Below are 18311 nucleotides of genomic sequence, written 5' to 3'. Positions count from 1 at the left end.
TTCATTAGTTCAAGAATGAGAGAGATTGAGCCTCTTGGCCCTGCACAGCCAATAATCTTGGTCACAGTCGGATTAAATGGTTCATAAGGAAAATTTTCTTGATTACCACCTTCTTTTTTCTTCTTTTTGTTGTTTCTTACGCAGAGAAAGTGCACTCCAGATCGAAGACTTCATCTCCCTGGTCTTTGCCTGCCATGCATGTAGCTGAGGATTCATCCTGCAAGTCATGTCCTTCGTATTAACGTAGGTGACCCAACACGGAATTTCTTTACTTTTGGCTTCAAATCGTGGCCAACTCCAACTTCCGTGTACTGAAGCATATATAAAGCAATGAAGTATGCCAAGAAAGCTTGGATAGCAGCTGCTGGCGTCGGAGCAGCATTAGGGTTGAAGTACCAGACTGTGAAACCAACTTCTACACTCAAAGCCACACAATGGAGGGCGACGAGGCCGCTGCGAGGTTCGCGACAGGCGTCTCCCGTCTCCGGCCATCCTCCGGCAAAGGGCAGAATTGGCGGCGAGGAGTCGATGCGAACAGTTGTATACCTTAGCTGCTGGGGACCCAATTGAAGGGCAGACATGGATGAAGTTGAAGCACCAGTCTCAACCCCGCTCGTAACTAATTTGCGGAGAAGAGACCGTGAATTGGACAAAGCCAAACGGAGCATGAGCCATGAATCCCATCTGTTCCCGGTCATGTGGACGTTATGAGCCCTTGAAGTGTACCACCATTGCTGTCCATGGAGAGTGAAGGATGATGCAGGTGGTTGCTCCAATTCTGTCACTCGCGCAGGGTGAGACAGATTATGACTGTATTTTCCCATGATTGTAAGGCCCAAAAAGCAAAGTTAACTAGAGAAATACTCGTTCATTGTTTGCATATACTTTTAAGTCAATCCTTAAGGATTCGATAGCTAGCTGTCTGTGGTAAATAATACGCTTGTAAACGGTGCATCTATTCTCCATGCACAATTTGCTCAAGTCTGATTCGGTTTGACGGTGTGTTGGATTGAAGTTAACATGAGGGAAAACAAGAACTCCCCAATATGGGCGAAATTGGTAAAGTGGAAAAAAAGAAAATCTTAAATGACAATTTTATCTAAAAAGCTGAAAAGTACCAAAAAGTCCCGACACTTTTGGACTTCGTGGATCCAATCAGAAACTCAAACCTCCTTCGCTGAACAAACCTGGATCGGATCTGAGTCCATGTATGGTGACACCCGAACCGCTGGTCTCGTCTCCCTATTTCCGACCGAGTGGGCCCCACTTCCCCCGGACTCCAACCCCAAATAATAAGCCTCATGTGCATAAAACGGCTCGAGTCCAGCGGCCGGGTCCCACGCTGGACAGGTGTTGGAATTCTATTAGCAGAGGGGAAAAACTTTACCACTCAGATTCCTCCGGACAACCTCATCCTCCCAAGACCCGCCCACCAGTTACTGCAAAACCACCGGTTTCCAAAAGCGGTTTCTCGAAACAAACCGCTGAGCTTCCCTATAAGATTTGCCCTCACCCCTCACTTTTCGCCTCTCCAGGCCGTCTTCCAGTTTTGGGCCGCCGTAACCCGACACCATTCACCGGCTTCCGGCTAACATTCCGGCCAAGAAATGGTGGGCAACATGGGTAGAATGTGCATGGCTGCGGGATTGGCATTGATGCAGCAGGGGCAGACTGACCCGGGGCTGAGATGCAACTTCACCTTCCGATCCATGGACCTCGGGCCAGCCAAATCGGCCTCGGTCGATGACGGACTCCCCCCGGCCGGATCTGGGCACGCCGCCGGCGAGGTCAGAGGGAGCCGAAACGCCGAGGTGAGGAGGATGCTGGCGGACGAGTCGCTTCGGAAGGCGATTTACATGAGCTGTTGGGGTCCCAACTAACCGGACCCTGTCTGGTTTCTGTTCCAACCCAAAGACCATTTTTTGTCAACCTGAAGCTCTCCCACGAAAACATGAGAGCATGACAACGAGCTTTCTTGCTAGTCGGAATCCACCAACCGGGTGAAGGAATATTCCGGCGAGCTGTGAGCAATTTGGGAGCTTCGAGAAGGGAACATTTTGATTTTACCCTTGGGAGGATGTGGGGAAGCGATTGGATGGGGTCGAATCATCTCCATTCAGCGTGAACTCTGATCACTGGGGTCGAAAAGAATCTTCGAATCGGTGTAAATTTTGTGTATCTTTTCCTTTGTATATTGCGAGCGTTGAGGCTGTAAATTGGGATCGTTGTGAATACTTCTGATCAAATCCAATTTCTTGAATTGTTTTTTATTTGCTTGTGAGATTCCGATCTTATGTGTTTTACATGTCCCCCATCTTCAAAGCATTCGACCTGCAGTCCTGTAAGTCAGTGTTGCCAGTACCTAATATCTGCAGATCCATGGAAATAATGCACAGTAATCACGCGATTTGCCTTTTCCAACCCCTATCGATTTGAATTTTTGTATTTAGAGAATAATTAGAATATATGAAAAAAAAAAGTAAAGTTGGCAATGTACCATCATTAATAGTTGTAAACCAAATATATAGTTGAACTTGTTTAACATCAATTTATTTATATTTGACCGATGGTATCAACATGAGTTGGTATAAGGGACAAACTAAGGGTCATAGATCAATCGAGCAATCTCAAACAATAGAAAGTAATATTCGAGGGGTGATTGTTGGTCAGCCTCTCTTACAAGCGTCACAGTGTCAGAGTCTGAAGCCTTATCCACAACCAAAGACGTAGTCTGAGATTGACTCTTCATAATTGTGGGTATCCAAACAAGGTGTAATTCTGCATATAATATTATATCTTCGTTAACAAAGTATATTAAAACAGTTCTCTTCTTAAACCACATTTTTAAAGAGATTTAAAATTTTAGTGGTTCATTTTTTTTGGAGGTGGCAGGTCTCTTTTTATGAGCATTAATAGTGTGGGCTTTCTTTTCTTTTTTCTGAACACTGTTCAGTTGGTCCCCGTCACTTGCGTTGGGAATGATCGGATCATACTAGCTAACGATAAAGACGTTGGATCTGACTTAAAAAATGATTTGATGCTTATCCGGTCTTTACCTTGGAGATTCTATGTTATCTTTGTGACCAATATATGAGTATCATCCTTTCGCATTTTTGTGCTTATCAAAATATTATGGAGGTACAGTTAATTGTCTCATAGTCCTAACCTCGGGTTTGATCTGTTGCCATCATAATATTCTAGATCCGGGAACAATTTCAGTCTCTACGGTATTGAATTCTCTCAGTTACTGTTCTAGCCGACCGGATTTTGGATATGGCAAAGATAATAAAAAAAAAAATGCAGAATAAGAAGATCCAGTAATATGCCAAACTGAGGTGAGGAATGCATCAAAACTACAAGTGATATCCGAGTCACAGGATGACCACGACATTACATTTGACTGAACATGGCCTGCGAATTCGGACCACTTTGCACCCCCAGACTGGAGATGTGATTATGCCATTTTTCTTTTCTCCAACAATTTATAATTTTATATAGTTGATAAGACCAGGGGATGATAATGCTCTGTTCTTGTTTTTGTTTTATAAGACATGCACCAGAAAGAAAAGTAATCAAGTCAAATATAGAATTTAAAGGGGAGCATAAAAACAGGACTCCTTTCCCTAGCAATCTCTGAACAAGTAAAACGCGCAACGCACTCTCAAACACTCACATCTACAATCAGGAGGCCTAACAAGCAAGTCTTCAGTAAGAAATGAGACACCAAGAAAATGGAAGAAGATCTGGTGATGGCATTGTTACTCAGTCAGAGGTCATCGGGAAGCTGGAATTGCTGACACCCAAAGTTCTGCATGGAAGGATTCTGCAGGAAAACCACAATGCCGCATTTGCTGCTATCAAATCCGTCCCATAGGTTGAAGTTCACCGTTCCCGACACCGTCTTCTTCGCCGAAACATCGCGGACGGTGCACATCTTCTCTAGCACCCTAACGACGAAATCGTTCTTCATAACCTGCCCCTTGTTCTCGCCACTTGAAACCTCCGTCACCAGCCCATTCTCATACAGAGCTACCATGATGTCCATACCCTTCCCGTCCACCTTCGTCCTCAGCGCACCACTCAGAGAGACTTGCAGGGTTTCAGGTGTTTTCCTCTCGAAGGTCGCCTGTTCAGATTTTTCACAGTTACCTTTCGATTAGTTCTAAAAGACATGCAGTTCTTGTCATCTCTTAAAACATCCGCTAAATTCTAATTTCTTGGTGTACGTTCGATCACAAAATGTTCGCAAGCAAACCATGCCAGTCACATAGATGTAATCTTCATTCAGAACATTAGGTATTGGAAATATGGAATCGGTCCTGCCTGTTTGTCTCTTTCAAAAAAAGAACAAGATGGTAGATGATCGAATCCCATTTTGTCCTCATAGAGAGGGCTTCTTTCTTTAAGACATTTTCTCCTGATAAAAACGTATCATATCAGGCCACGTTTGGAAAATGGGAAGAATATTGATAGGGAAAACCTAGAGAGCAACGCTTAGAGAAACCTTTTTCTAGCACACGATTTTCAGAACCAGCTGTTTTTGCTTTAAACAGGGGATCTATATCTATTTCCAACAAAATCCGGGCCATAATATGATGAGCCATATTTCCTGACTTTTCCTGATCCGGCCTGGTTTTCCTGGACAATAATCTCCCATTGAAAATTTTGGTCACTGGACAACATTTCCCTTGAAGGTCATTGTTTTACTGTTGCTTCAAAGATAGGCTTGAACCAAAACTCGGACGCGCTCTCTCATGGGAAACATCCGCTTAATTCTTGAGATCATTTGCATTGTAAAATTCTTTTCCTTGATAACGAAGTACTAACCTGCATTGTCGGGCCGGAAAACTGCTGTGCTTTGCTGATCTCTGCCAAGAGAGCCTCTTCGTTGGTGCCGAAGCACTCAGCCCGGCCCTGCACCACCACCTGCGGCGTATAGATCGTGTCCTGCTGCAGTGCCTCGACGTACGCCTTCTGCCGGGCAGTCCACAACATCGACCCGAAGGGGTCTTTCCATCCCAGATAGTCCCAGTACTCAACGTGGTATGCCAGGATGATCACCGGAGGTGCATCGTCCGGCAATTCCCCGCGGCCGAGCCGTGAGATCAGGAGCTCGGCCTCCGGCGAAGTGGCACAGCCTTGAGAGGTGAACAGCTCCACCAACACCGAACCTCCTTTCCTCTGCTCCTCCCCTGATGCAGGGTCCTGAGCATTGGCCGTGTGGACCTTAGCCGCATTGTCCGATGAATCCTTTCTGCAACCTTTGCGGCCGAAGCATGCAGAGAACAGCTTCGCCGCCATCGTCGGCAAGTTGTTGAAAAAAATGATGGTGGTGGTGTTAGCCCAGCCAATAGAAATGGAAAAGACGAAAAGGAAACAGAAGACAATGCGACAATGCAGGTGGGGGTGGCCTGGTGGAGAAGGTTGAAGGTGGGATGAAAGAGAAATCTCCTCCTCTCTTCTCTCCCCCTCCCCCTCCCCCTTCCTCTCTCTCTCCCAATGGTGGGTGGTGATGGAGGGGAAGGAGAGAGAAAGTGAAGGAAATGACGTGATAACGAACTAAACGCCTGCCATCCCTCCGTTCTCAGCCGGACACGAATGTGCAAGGAGAGACAGACCCCACCGGATATGGTGCCGATTCCATTGCCATGGTTCTACTAATTTTGGGGCAGTGGGAGAGATAGACGGGTTCAGATCCTGTTCCGGATCATCACTTTCCTTTTTATCCTCACTGAATAAAACAAAAAATGAATCCGGTCTCAGATTAGAGTTTGAATAACCTGAAGCACATAACTTTCTCACGTTGGATAGATCTGGCGTCAAGATCTATCATGGTATCGTATGTTTAAATATATATGCAGATTTTTTCATGTTAATCAAGGTTGTTATTTCATAGCAAGCAATTGCAACGAGAACAGAAATTTATCAGAACATTAATAAAACTTTCCAGTAAGTCTCTGTCGTTGTATGACTTGTTGGAGTGGAGAGGATTGCTTTGTACAAGCTATTGGTTTTATGCTCGGGATTTATGTTAGTTTGTGCTTTGAAAATATTTTCTCATCTCTATCACTTGGAGTCGTGTTCCACAGTTCACGCAGTTTCAGGTCCAATGTCTACAATATAATATATCAATAACAAAATATGACATGTATTTAACAATCTTAGCTCATGTTTGGGACATGACAAGTAACACCCTGGATGTGCCGGAGACGGCCAGAAATGGCCAGGTCTCACCGTAAAATTCCATTAGAAACTGGAAAAGCTTTTGGAAAAACAAGAAGCAAGAAACACGAAGATTTGAAGATGAGAGAGAAACTGAAAACCATGGAAAAAGCTTTATTTATACCCATTGATTTACGAAAAGTGGTTAAGCTTACTCCATGATCATCGAAAAGCATTTTCTCCTAGCTAGCCATTCGACGTTGAGAGGTTACAGGCAGTTCGTCTTTCTTCTTCCAACTTTTCTGAATTCATCTTGGCTTACCATGATAGTTTTAGACATAAATATAAGGACGGATGATCTTAAAACTTACAAAAAGACATTCCTGAATATTGTTTTCCGAATGTTTCGAATTCATCCTCTGCTTACTTTAACGATTTTAGCTACAGCTAAAAAGAGGTAGGAGGGAGCTTCTCCCCCAGCAGGGTTGGATCCCAAGTATGAATTTTAGCGATTTGGAAGATCTTTTATGAATGAGTGGTTTTCAATGATCTTTTAAATGGCGTCCACAATTTATAAAATTGGTCTCACTTTTTCTTGACACGACAGTGCAACCAGCTCATTTTAGATGATCTGTAAATTTCATAATCTCATTCAATCTCAATTTCATACTTCCAGATTAGTGATGCACGTAGAGAAACAGCTCAATCTTACTCTACTGTTCTTCTGGAAAACATAAATTGCTCACGCAGACAACAATGTGCAATGAGTAGCACCAAAATTCCACTGCCCACATCAAGAATCAATTATACAGTGATTCATACAACCCAGCCTTGAACCAAAAAAATTAGTCCCTGATTTAGGATAGGAAACTCCAGCCCCGTGAACTCGCCGAGAGAGGCGGAGCCGACGCGGCGACGCCCGTCACCGGAGAAGAAGAAGGCATACCAGACCTAGTGCAAGCAGTCCTAAAACCGCCAAAATATCACGGGTGAAAATCTTGAAAAGATTGGTACGTGATAGAAAAAAAAAAAAAGTGTCGACATTTGTTTCAACTTTCAAGAAGAGAAAGAGGTGCAAGAGTGTGTACGTGGTAGAAGAAAAATGGTGTCGACATTTGTTGGTAACCTCGACTTGCTAAATTGGAGGACGCCGTGTGTTTGAAATGGAGGGATAAATTAACCACGTAGACTACGAACTTGTATGATGTACAAAACATCCAAATCATGCTGAAATTAATCGATTACACGGTCAACAAACACTCACGATACTATATTAACATCACGATGAGAAAAAGGTTGGCACTACTTTAAGAAGATTCAAAAGTTGAGCATTTCTTTTCATTTTCAACGCAAATCTTTGTTTCTGATTTGCTTATTTCTTTTTTACTTTTTATTAGTTCAGTTGTTGCAAATCGATCAGCGCTGCACACCAAATTGTTAGTGATTAAATCCAAGTTTGTTTATGGACTCTCTTTGGAGGAAACTCTATGCAACAGACACTTAGTAATATAAAGAAAGTGGTCTTTATTACAAAACTTGTTTCCTTAAAATTATAAGTAAAATTAAACGCGGCAAGAGAAATAAGCGTTAACAAGAACTGAACAGTATTTATTAACCCCACGCTCGCTTTTTCGCGCGCGCGCGCTCTCTCTCTATGAAAAACAAAAGAAAATATTAGACGACCACGAAAGCCGTTTGGTCGTCGGTGGTGCATGGCGTCTCTTCTCTTTCTCTCCCTCAGGGCTTCTTCTCAGTTTTCCTCTTTAGAAGCCACTTCTAATCTAGGTAAACCGATCTGGTTGATTTCTTTCTGTGCGTTTCAATTCGATTTTCTCATCGGTTGTTGTTTTTTTTTTCTCGGATGTGTAACAGCGTTCATGCCTCCCCTTTTCGAACGTTTTTTGTTTTCTAATTTTATGATCATTGCTCGTTTTGATTCGTTTAGGGCATTGTGATGCATCGGTTTTGGGTACATTTCTTCTATAATATTTGGGATGATTTGGTCAGAGGGGATATTTTGAGATCTGGATCTGCATTTTTGATGGATTTGTGTTGTGCGTGCTATCTGCTCGTGTCCTTTGATTAGGGTTTTTTAGGTGCGACTGCTCTCTTGATGGGATCGAGGACGATTAAGGTCTTGGTTGCTGTCAATTCTGCTAGTCAGGGCAGATTCCAGTGAAGAACATCCGAATTATCGTTCATGAGGATGTTGGGTGTTTCGATCTAAGAGTTTGAGGATTTCTTTCTGTTTTCTGTTCGATCAACGGCGACTTCTCCATTTCTTACGGAGGATCAGACGGATGAAGATTTCTTTGACACGCTTGAGTATGACTAGTTCCGGATCCATGGTTCTTCTGCAGACGATTCAGATGGGATCAACCATGGGCCCCCTGCTGACACTTCTCTAGCTAACCTTTGCTTGAGTGAATCGGAGAACCAATCACGTTTCTTGAGCTAGCAGGTCCACAGCTTGTGCAGATGAAAGCACTCGTTCTTTTTCAGTTTCTTGTATGTAGTTTCTTTTCAGTTCCGGTTTTTCAGACTTCAGTTTTTCCAAATTTTCTGAATCTGATGTGGTCGAATGGATAAAGGAAAGGCTTATGTTGTGTTTTTTGCCTACATATTGTGGATTCATTTTTGTAAGCAGCACCTTGCACAAACTGCTGTCAAATCTGCACAGAAAAGGCGCAGTGTCATGGCCATTTGTAGTGCAATGGTAAAAAAAAAAATTATCCTGGAAAACTTTTGCACATCAAGCAAACTAAAATAATTTTCTTCAAGAAAATCTCTTGCAGGCCATATTTTCATATTTTACAGTGCAGTTGTTTGTTAATCCATTTTACAGTGTATTTTAATTTTTAACTGCTTTTGGAGTGCTATATAGAATGTCAATTTTCTTTTCAAATTATTGTCCAGAAAACCTGAAAACACCCTTCTAATGATAAATCTTTCTAATGACAGGTAAGTTCTTTGCTTTATGTATGAATCATTTCATGCCTTGCTTAAAGTTTTTTACATACACACAATTTCTTCACCACTAAATTTCGGGCATACACATGTCTATGTGTAGAGTCCTTTGTATTTTTTTTCTAAGCGTAAACATAATCACTTTGCCACTAAGTTTGGCAAGAGTTGTATATAAAATGATTTGGAAAAAAAAAAAAAAGGAATGTTGCTTGCTCAGGCTTTCTTCAATGTCAGGAACCTGAAAAGATATCGTTCTTTTTTCCTTCTTTGGTCGGTTTTGTTACTTGGGTTTATGTTATGCAAATAGATTTCATAATGAAAATGGGATAATGTCATGATGCGGCAATGGGCTTGTCTCAGTTCACATTTTTTTTATTTGCCCTTGAATGTATTATTCTTGCGAGTCCTTCACCCTGTGCACATGCCTTCCTAATAATACACATGCCTTTCAGATAGACTGAAGCTTAACTCCATTGGATTTAGAATTTAGAATTTTTAGTTTTTATGATATTGTTTCTTAAATTTGCTTGTCTTCATGGATGTTTTAGATATCTTCTCCTAATTCATACTAGACCAGATTACTTGGTTCTTACCTACTGTAACCACACATTGCAGGCTTTCCATTGCTTGCTGCTGTTGTTGGGCATCTTGTGGCTGGTGAAGCAATGCAGATGGCAACTATTTTAGACCAAAGTTATAGGTATGCTGCCTAGCAGATATTTTTCTTATTATGAGATGATATTCTTCTAAAAAATCTTTGGTAATTGTTTATGCAATTCATATTCCTGTTAACTACCTGATTTTGTGTAGATTATTTCCTCTAACCTTTTAAACAGTGGATCATGTTTAGTTAGATTGGTTTCAACAAAAAAGCTTGTGTTACCTGATATTAGAGATTGTCTCTCGATGTATTGACACTTGTTCAGGCAGAAATGTTTTATTATTTTGTATATTTTCTTGTGCTTCTTAAAATTATAAATGTTGTCACATTCTTTCTTATTTGTTTTTGAGAAAACGTGTTGGAAAAAGTTGCAAGGTTATTTCTTGATGAAATCAGGAGAATGAAATCTAGATGGACATGGGATAATTTCTTATTTAAATTAACAATAGTTTAAAATACTATAAATTGATTTAAAAATAAAAAAAGAGGAGGGAATCAGTTGATACACACTGATTTAAGCTCAACATTTGAATTTTGGCGGTAGTTCTGAAGAAGGAGAGCGTGGGAACGAATGGCACATCCTTCGGCTGGCGGACGGCGGAATCTTGCGGAATTAATTTACAACCTGCTGCATGGGGAAAAAATCAGCAGTTCCTTCTTACAGAAGCTAGGGGACTATGGAAACTGTCTCTCTCACTCTTTGGAGAGAACACCAAAACCCAGTGGTGTTGAAATCTTTTTATGCTCTCTCTCTTTGGATAGAAGGATTCGAAACAGAATCCGATCTTCAAGAATTTTGGTTCTAGCTTTCGATCTGTATGTTGTTAGATTGAGAGAAGAAAAACATGGTGTGGGATTTTCGCGTACATCAACTACAATGTACCTAGGGGCAAAAGGTACATTCTCGCGACCTTTTAGATGGACTCCAACGACTACAACATAGGGGTTGCTATTCGTCTCGCATATCCATCGATGGCGATCCCGTCGACCCCAACTCGGAGAGCGGCTCCATATTCCCTGCAAATTATCGGGTTCCTCTAGTTTTCCGGCAGAAGGTACCCCCGATTGTCTGGTGGAAGCCGTATGCAGAGGTTTGTGATTAATGGGTATCTCTAATTTTTGGTGTTTGCTGGGAATTTTCGCTTTCTGAACTTAGGTTTTCAAATTGCACTTGCTCCATCGCTTCCGTTTTAGTGTTCGATTTTCCCTGTTCATTTGTTATAATCGTCGAAGGACAGATTCCTTTTGCAGCTTCTTTGGAAAAGTGCAGCGATCACCATCGAAAATACCTCGCCGACGACACGCGATCGTCATAACAATCTTCTGCCAGAGCCACCGTCAACAAAGAAGTGATCGTCATAGCAATCTTTTGCCGGAGCCACTGTCAACGAAGAAGTGAGGGAGAACGAGGAAGTAATGGCATAATGGTACTGAGTCTCCAAAGCCCGAGTTGTTCAGTATCTTGTTAGGGTCTCTGTCAAGCCATCGTCGGAATTCTGGGTAGCGATCTAGCTAACGAGGCTCTTCCAGGGGATGTGTGGAGGTTAGGATTTTGTTCTTTTGGGGGACTTGGGGAGGAACGGCTTGAGGATCCAATCTGCGGTGCGTAGATCTCTGTTTCTCTCGTGTTCTGGTTCGGCAATAGAGGGTTTCGGAGCCATGATCGGCCGCGATTTGCTTGGTATTTAGCTTTCTCTGGTAGAGTTCCTGATGCATAATTTTTTTTATTCCATTGAACGTGATGGAACGCGCCTTGTGAATCTCTCTCCCGCCTTCCATGTTCTTGAACTCTTCTTGTAGTGTTTTAGTGGTGAAGCAAGGGCGTTCTCTGCTAGGGTTGCTTCTTATCTCCTGGCTAGAGTGTAACAGAAAGCAGGGTTCTCTGGAAGATTCTTGCCTTATTGTCCGAGGAAGCTTTGTTTCTTCACGGGATCGACCTCATGCTTCAGTTGTATAACAATTAGTCCTTGAAATGGAGATACGTGTTTCTTGGTTCCGATTGAGTCAGACTTGTGGTTACAAGGGTGTGATTTTGGTTTAGTTCAATACTGTCCCTCCCGTTTTTCTCAATCTCCTGCATCCAGCTAGCCTCCGAGAGCTTGGCTTTGATGCTGCTATTTGGTGTCTATGGTGTTGTGGATTCATAATCGATGGTCATCATCTATCTGATTGTAGAACAATCTGTGAGAGGCTACTGCAACTGCGCGGCCGCTTCCTAAGCTTCACTTCTTATCTCTCAGGCCCTAAAAATCTGTGTCTGTAAGGTGTGGGCCCTTCTTTTCCTCCTCCTCCTTTGATATTTTTTTCTGAAGTCATCGCTTAAGTTTTCTCATGTTTTTCTTTTTTAATCCTATGTTGTGGGAGTGATGTTGGGCGCTTCTTTTTCGAATAGTTAGGATTCTCATCACCCTTTTCGTTATTTTGAGGGAATTTTATTCGGAGATGGAGGTCGCTGGGGATTTCTGCTCTTCGGAGCCTGTTGCTATCGCAGATGGCTGCTTCCTTGGTGGTGGAAGTCATCGCTGTAGAGGCTGTGCTCATCGCCCAGAAGTCAGTGTACTTCTAGCGGTAATTTCTTCTCCTTATCCTTTGTCCTTCTGGTTTATTTATTTTACATTTCTGCATGTTTATTTAGCTGCTGACTTTCTTGGCTAGGTTTTGTAGGTTAAATTTTTGGTATCTGTTTTTTTCATAACTGTTTCTGCTGAAATTAAAAAATTAATTTGGTGCGGAAAAGGAAGTACTTTTTCAGCTTATCATTTCAATTTTTTTTGGTTTGTCTTGCTTTTAACTTTTAAGGTTTCTTTAAGATGCTTGTCTTGTAAGAGCTAGTTCAGTTATTGAGAGTTTGAGATGCTTTTTGTTTATTCTTCTTTCGTGGGGTTGGGAAATTGGGGATTCTTCCATTTCTGCAAGTCTTAATAGATGAGAAAGGTTTCAACCACGAGTCTTTGCTCAAGAACCGGAACCCGTGGCGATAATATGTCTTAGTATAATGTGATCAAGTTTTATCTGTTTTGGAATGGCTTTTTGCAGAGCTATTCACCCTAAGGTAGTAGGTTGACTCTCACCAGTTCTTATATAACACGAGATGGCCAGTTCTATATAAAGGTATACAGCGCTCAAAATTTTGGGATTTTTTGGAGTTCCCTACAAACTATAGTTTGCATGAAAGTGTATCTAGGTAGGTTAAGTTCAAAAACGCTGCACCGTCTCAAGCTGATGCTTTGGTTCCAAATGCCCAAAAGAAAACTGCTCTCACTGACTCACTCGCTAGTCGGTAGCCTGAGGTGTTCTATGGCAATTGTTCATATTCTCTTGTATGATCTTTTTCTAAACATTTTATGTATGTTTTCAGGACAACGTTGTTCTAGTGGAGGCAAAGTTATAGTATTAGGCCCCGTTTGATGGCCTGGATAAAATGAGAGGAGGGGTTGAAAAATGTCCGGGCAGGTGAAATTTCACCCGCCCGACTAAAAACGCGTCAAACAGGGTGAAAGTTCACCCGTTTCCCATAAAAGGGAGCGAGTGAAATTTCACCCGCTCGAGCTCGAGTTTGTTGTTTCGAAGGCTCCTCCTCCCTCCTGCCTTCTCACCGTCGCGCACCAGATGCCTCACCGCTCTCACCGTCACCAGATGCCTCTCCTCTCTCGGTCTCTCTTTCCTCTCCTCTCTTACTCTCTCCTTCCCCTCCACTCTCACCTCCACTCTCCGAGCCTCTCTTCTCTTGCTCTCTCCTTCCCCTCCTCTCTCGCTGCCTCTTTCCCCTTCATCGCCTCTGTCCCACTCCCTTTCTATTTCCTCTGCTCGTTCTATCTCCATTTCCTGCACCCAAATCTTTCATACCAACTCCATCGCCATCTCCTGACCACCGGATTTCCCCTCTTCCATTTCCTCTTGCTCCCTCTCTTTCCCTCCATTCTCCTTTTCAGTTTTTCCCTTCATCTGGTCTAGGTATGAATCATGACATTTGGATAGAGATGTTGAAGAAGAAGAGTGGGACAAGAAGATTGGATAAACAGACAGTCTACAGGTAACATCGGACGCTGTTATGAACGAAATTGCAACAAACATATGAAGCCAACAACCATGAAGGAAGATGAGAGAGTTCGGAGGAGGAAACTTCGTGAGAATTGGGAAGCATAACAGGGGAATCGAGCAATGTGGTCGGGCTGGTGACGACAGGGGGCTCGCCCTCCGGAACCTCGCCGTGTTCAGTCGGGCCGCATTGAATCCGCTCCTCGCGGCTCTCCTCTTTGCTATGCTCCCAGCTACAGGCGCCTTCCACTCAGAAAATCCACCGCCAACGACCGCTTCATCAGTACTACTTAGGCCACCTTTCTCTTCACGGCCTCCACTCTCCTCTCCGCCAACCGCCACCTCTTCCGCAGCCTGCCTGATGAGAAACACAGTGAATCTGGATTTGTTTCTGAGGAACACGTTAATCAGCATTTACAAGCAACAAATGTGGTGGTCTCGAAGACATCTTCGACGTGTTTGGCAGAATGCCTGAACGAAGTAACAAGCTGATCAGTTCCCAATGGCTTTAGTTTCACATGCCATTAGTTTATTTGAAGAAGAGACTTGAAAATGAAGAATTGTAAGTTCTTTTTTAGATAACAAGGAATTTCTTGTCTGTCTCTTTGATTTTGAGATTGTCTTTTGCATGATTGTTGTAAGATGCAGTTGCTTACTGAAAACCTAAATTAATGAGCCATCGTTAAATTTCACCACGTCAAATCCAGTAATGTTTATATCAAACCTGGCCTGCTTCTATAATTCTCACGTCAAATTTGGAGAGGAGAAGACAAAAAAAAAACAATATTTACCACATTAAATTCTTTCTGTGCATCAAACAAGGTTAAATTTACCACGTTAAATTCTTCTTGTGCATCAAACATGGTTAAATTTACCACGTTAAATTCTTTCTGTGCATCAAACAGGGCCTCAGATTGGAAGAGGGAGAAATTTCATCCTGTAAATTTTTTTCAGAAAAATTTATCATGGTAAATTCACCACGTTAAATTTCACCCGACAATCAAACGGGCCCTTAATGTAGTGGATACACCTGAAATAAAGCAACTTCTCCACGTGGTAAGAACTAAGCGTGGACACTTAACATCTTCTCTAGTTTATTCACTTGCTCAAAAGAATATTGATGTTTATATCTAGGTCTGGTGGCACTGTGATGTGTAACTCTTTAGTGTTGCTCAAACTGATGAGCAATAATGGTTACTCCCATCTGCAGGAACAGTCATACATGATGATAAAGCAGTCAAAATGGGAATCGCATTTGTATTATGTGGTCGATTAAGCAGTATGGGGGTCGGAGTGTGTGGTGCTTTATTGTGGCTGTTCTTGATTTTGTTGTGTGATTTCATTTGCAGGAGCTGATTGTACTTGAAAAGAATGGGGAGTAGCTTTTGGTATCACTAATTTTGGATATTGTGTTAAATGAATTGGTTTTTTTTTCTTATTAATGAGCAGCAGAGACAAAGGCAACATGCTTCTCCAATCATCAAAAGGTGGTCAGTTTAGAAACATGGCATAGAAGATTAGCTCATTTCTGAATAAACAAAACCAGATTTGTAGTTGAACATTATAGAAAGAAATTTATCTGTTGGCTGTTCTATAGCAAAATCTTCTCGTCTCCCTTTCTTTTCTGTTGATAATAGGGATTCACAACCTTTTGACATACTACATTGCGACTTGTGGGGTCCGTCACCAATCAACTCAGTTCAAGGCATGAGGTATTATGCAATATTTGTCGATGATTCAACCAAATTCTGCTGGCTTTTTCCTTTAAAAGAAAAATCAGAATTTGTGCATTGTTTTGAAAAATTCATCATACATGTGAAGAACTAATTTAACAAAATGATCAAAGCGTTTCACTCAAATGGTGGAACGGAATTTGATAATTCTAGGATGAAGAAAATTTTTCAAGGAAATGGAATTCAACACATGATGCCCTACCCGTATACGCCACAACAAAATGGGCAAGCAGAGAGAAAACATAGGGTTATTATAGAACTTGGGTTAGCTATGATGTTCCATGCCGGTTTACCTCCGAAATATTGGGTTAAGGCATTCAATACTGCAGTTTGGGTTCATAACAGAGTTCCTTCACCTAGGCTGAATATGACCTCTCCATATGAGAATTTATTCAAAACTAAGCCTGACTACAGTTATATGATTATTTTTGGATGTTTATGCTTCCCATACTTAAGAGATTATGTCAAGCATAAACTCGATCCAAGATCATTACCCTGCGTTTTCTTGGGCAGGGCGTGTATATATTTCGAGGCACTGTATTTTTAATGAGAATGTATTTTCATTTCAAAATATACGCGATGCAAGAACTCAAATTTCTGATGTTGGATATGAAGCATGGTTTCCTGCCGATGAAGAGGTAAGTAAAGGCTAACTTAGTGGAGAACAAAAACAAAATGTTAGCCAAGACAGAACAACTAGTGATCTCACAAAACTGCATGAAATCAAGGAAGTAAGTCAAGAGCAACACACTTATGCACAAGATGACATCAGCAAACAACTAGAACAGCATGGTGACATGGAGGAAAATCCTACATCCTTTGATGAACAACATGGAATTGATAGTACAGATGCTGCACCTGCTTCGAGAAGGCAAATGATAACTCGTTCAATGCATGGAATAGTGAAACCAAACCCTCGGTATTCACTCACTTGCGAAAAATTGCCTAAGGAACCACGATCCATTAAAGAAGCTTTGTCAGATACAGGTTGGATGGATGCAATGAAGGAGGAAATAGATGCTTTCAAACGAACAAAAACATGAGATTTGGTTCCCAAAGAACAATCTATGCACATTATCGGCTGCAAATGGGTGTTTAAAACCAAAGTAAAAGCAGATGACAGCTTAGAGCGATTGAAGGCCAGAGTCGTGGCCAAAGGATACAACCAACTTCTAGGTATAGATTTTGTGGAAACTTTTTCACCAGTTATTAAACCTACAACAACCAGAATTATCTTTACTGTTGCTCTCTCTAGACAATGGATGATACATCAAATTGATATAAAGAATGCACTCCTCCATGGCAAGTTGGAAGAACCTGTGTATATGGATCAATCACCAGGATTCAAAGACCCATATAAGCCCAATCACGTCTGTAAGTTGAACAAGGTCATGTATGAGCTGTGCCAATCTGCTAGGATGTGGTTTAATAAATTCATTGATTTTCTATTAAACTATGGATCTTTTTGTAGTCCAACAGATTCATCTTTATTCATACACAAAGGAGAACATGGAGTCATATGGTTATTCCTATATGTCGATGATATACTCATAACTGTTGACAAGCCTGACACATTGAAAGCATTCATTTCAGATATTAGCCAAACTTTTGCTATGAAAAGTCTAGGCAGCGTCCATTATTTCCTTGGTGTACAGGTCCAACAAAATGAAGCATGTATGTTTTTAAACCAAACTAGATATGCCAAGGAGATCCTCAAGCAAGCTAACATGCTAGATTGTAAACCTAGCAGCACACCCATGGGAGAATCTCCCTACTGTAATCAGCCCACATCAAAATTTCAGGATGCTACCATTTTCAGAAGTTTGGTTGGCAGCTTACAATACTTAACTTTCACACGTCCGGATTTAGTCTATAGTGTGAATTTTGTGTCTCATTATATGCAGTCACAATCACAATTTCCTTTCCAACTGGTGAAGAAAATCCTCAGGTACGTAAAGGCCACTATCAATTATGGTTTAAAAATAAAACCTACAACGTCTATGCTTCTACAGGGATACTCAGATGTTGACTGGGTAGGATGCCCAGTCACTCGGCGTTCAACAACAGGCTACAACATATACCTAGGAACTAATTGCATATCTTGGTCTGCTAAAAAGCAACCCACCGTGGCACAATCAAGTTCAGAGGTAGAGTATCGTGCACTAGCTGCAACAATATTCTAAGAGATATTGGAGTTAATATACACAAAACACCTGTTGTGTTCTGCGATAATCTATCAACATTACACATGACCATCAACCCGGTGCAACATAGTCGGTCCAAACATATTGAATTAGACTATCATTATGTTCGAGAAAGAGTGGTTGCCAAACTCCTTGAAACTAGGTACATTCCTTCAACCGATCAAATCGCTGATATATTCTCGAAGCCCTTGGGAAGAGCACGGTTCATTTTATTGAGAAACAAACTAGGTCTGGATTACAATACTAGTCCTGTTTGAAGGGGGATATTAAGATAGATGTTTCTACCACCAAGCATGACATGTTGATCGTGTAAGGCTGGAACCACCAAGCATGACATGTGTTGATCATGTGAAGCATGGAACCACCAAGGATCGTGTGAGGCCCGGAACCATCAAGCATGTGCGGATCGTGTGAGGCATGCAACCACCAAGCATGTGCTGATCGTGTGAGGCATGGAACCACCAAGCGTGACGTGCTGATCATGGATAGTTCTAGAAACCATCAAACATGAAGGCAAGTGCTGCTAGACGTGATCGTAAGATGATG

The 18311-nt window shown here is 41.8% G+C and overlaps 2 protein-coding genes and 1 long non-coding RNA gene across 4 annotated transcripts; 2 read left to right on the top strand and 1 right to left on the bottom strand.

Moving 5' to 3' along the window:
• Positions 1-3563: 3563 nt before the first annotated feature.
• On the bottom strand, positions 3564-5575 carry LOC116244995 (uncharacterized). Its single transcript, XM_031616763.2, has 2 exons — positions 4828-5575; positions 3564-4126 (listed from the first exon to the last, which is right to left on the bottom strand). The coding sequence occupies exons 1-2, from the start codon at positions 5299-5301 to the stop codon at positions 3767-3769; spliced, it is 834 nt and encodes a 277-aa protein (XP_031472623.1). The 5' UTR covers positions 5302-5575; the 3' UTR covers positions 3564-3766.
• Positions 5576-7813: 2238 nt separating this feature from the next.
• LOC116246105 (uncharacterized) lies at positions 7814-15409 on the top strand. Of its 2 annotated transcripts, none has more exons than XR_007572298.1 (6): positions 7814-7947; positions 8249-8623; positions 9745-9829; positions 10335-10881; positions 11029-12358; positions 15178-15409. It is a non-coding gene; the product is annotated as an uncharacterized LOC116246105 (long non-coding RNA). The 2 variants fall into 2 exon arrangements; XR_007572299.1 differs by lacking the exon at positions 15178-15409 and adding an exon at positions 15039-15171.
• A 949-nt stretch (positions 15410-16358) lies between these two features.
• On the top strand, positions 16359-17744 carry LOC116246233 (secreted RxLR effector protein 161-like). Its single transcript, XM_031617997.1, has 3 exons — positions 16359-16548; positions 17466-17509; positions 17574-17744. Exons 1-3 carry the CDS (start codon positions 16359-16361, stop codon positions 17742-17744), a joined length of 405 nt encoding a protein of 134 aa, XP_031473857.1.
• The last annotated feature ends 567 nt before the right edge of the window (positions 17745-18311 follow it).

The sequence above is a fragment of the Nymphaea colorata genome, chromosome 1, assembly GCF_008831285.2.
Source record: "Nymphaea colorata isolate Beijing-Zhang1983 chromosome 1, ASM883128v2, whole genome shotgun sequence".
Lineage (NCBI taxonomy): Eukaryota > Viridiplantae > Streptophyta > Magnoliopsida > Nymphaeales > Nymphaeaceae > Nymphaea > Nymphaea colorata.
The sequence above is the reverse complement of the archived record's forward strand: the minus strand, read 5'-3'. Positions and strand labels throughout refer to the sequence as shown.

Coding starts and splice junctions, on each gene's coding strand:
- LOC116244995 (XM_031616763.2), bottom strand. CDS start 5,301: ATGGCGGCGAAGCTGTTCTCTGCATGCTTCGGCCGCAAAGGTTGCAGA. Junction 4,127..4,827: donor TTTCCGGCCCGACAATGCAG/GTTAGTACTTCG, acceptor AAATCTGAACAG/GCGACCTTCGAGAGGAAAAC.
- LOC116246233 (XM_031617997.1), top strand. CDS start 16,359: ATGGAGGAAAATCCTACATCCTTTGATGAACAACATGGAATTGATAGT. Junction 16,549..17,465: donor AGAAGCTTTGTCAGATACAG/GTTGGATGGATG, acceptor CATTATATGCAG/TCACAATCACAATTTCCTTT. Junction 17,510..17,573: donor CTGGTGAAGAAAATCCTCAG/GTACGTAAAGGC, acceptor ATGCTTCTACAG/GGATACTCAGATGTTGACTG.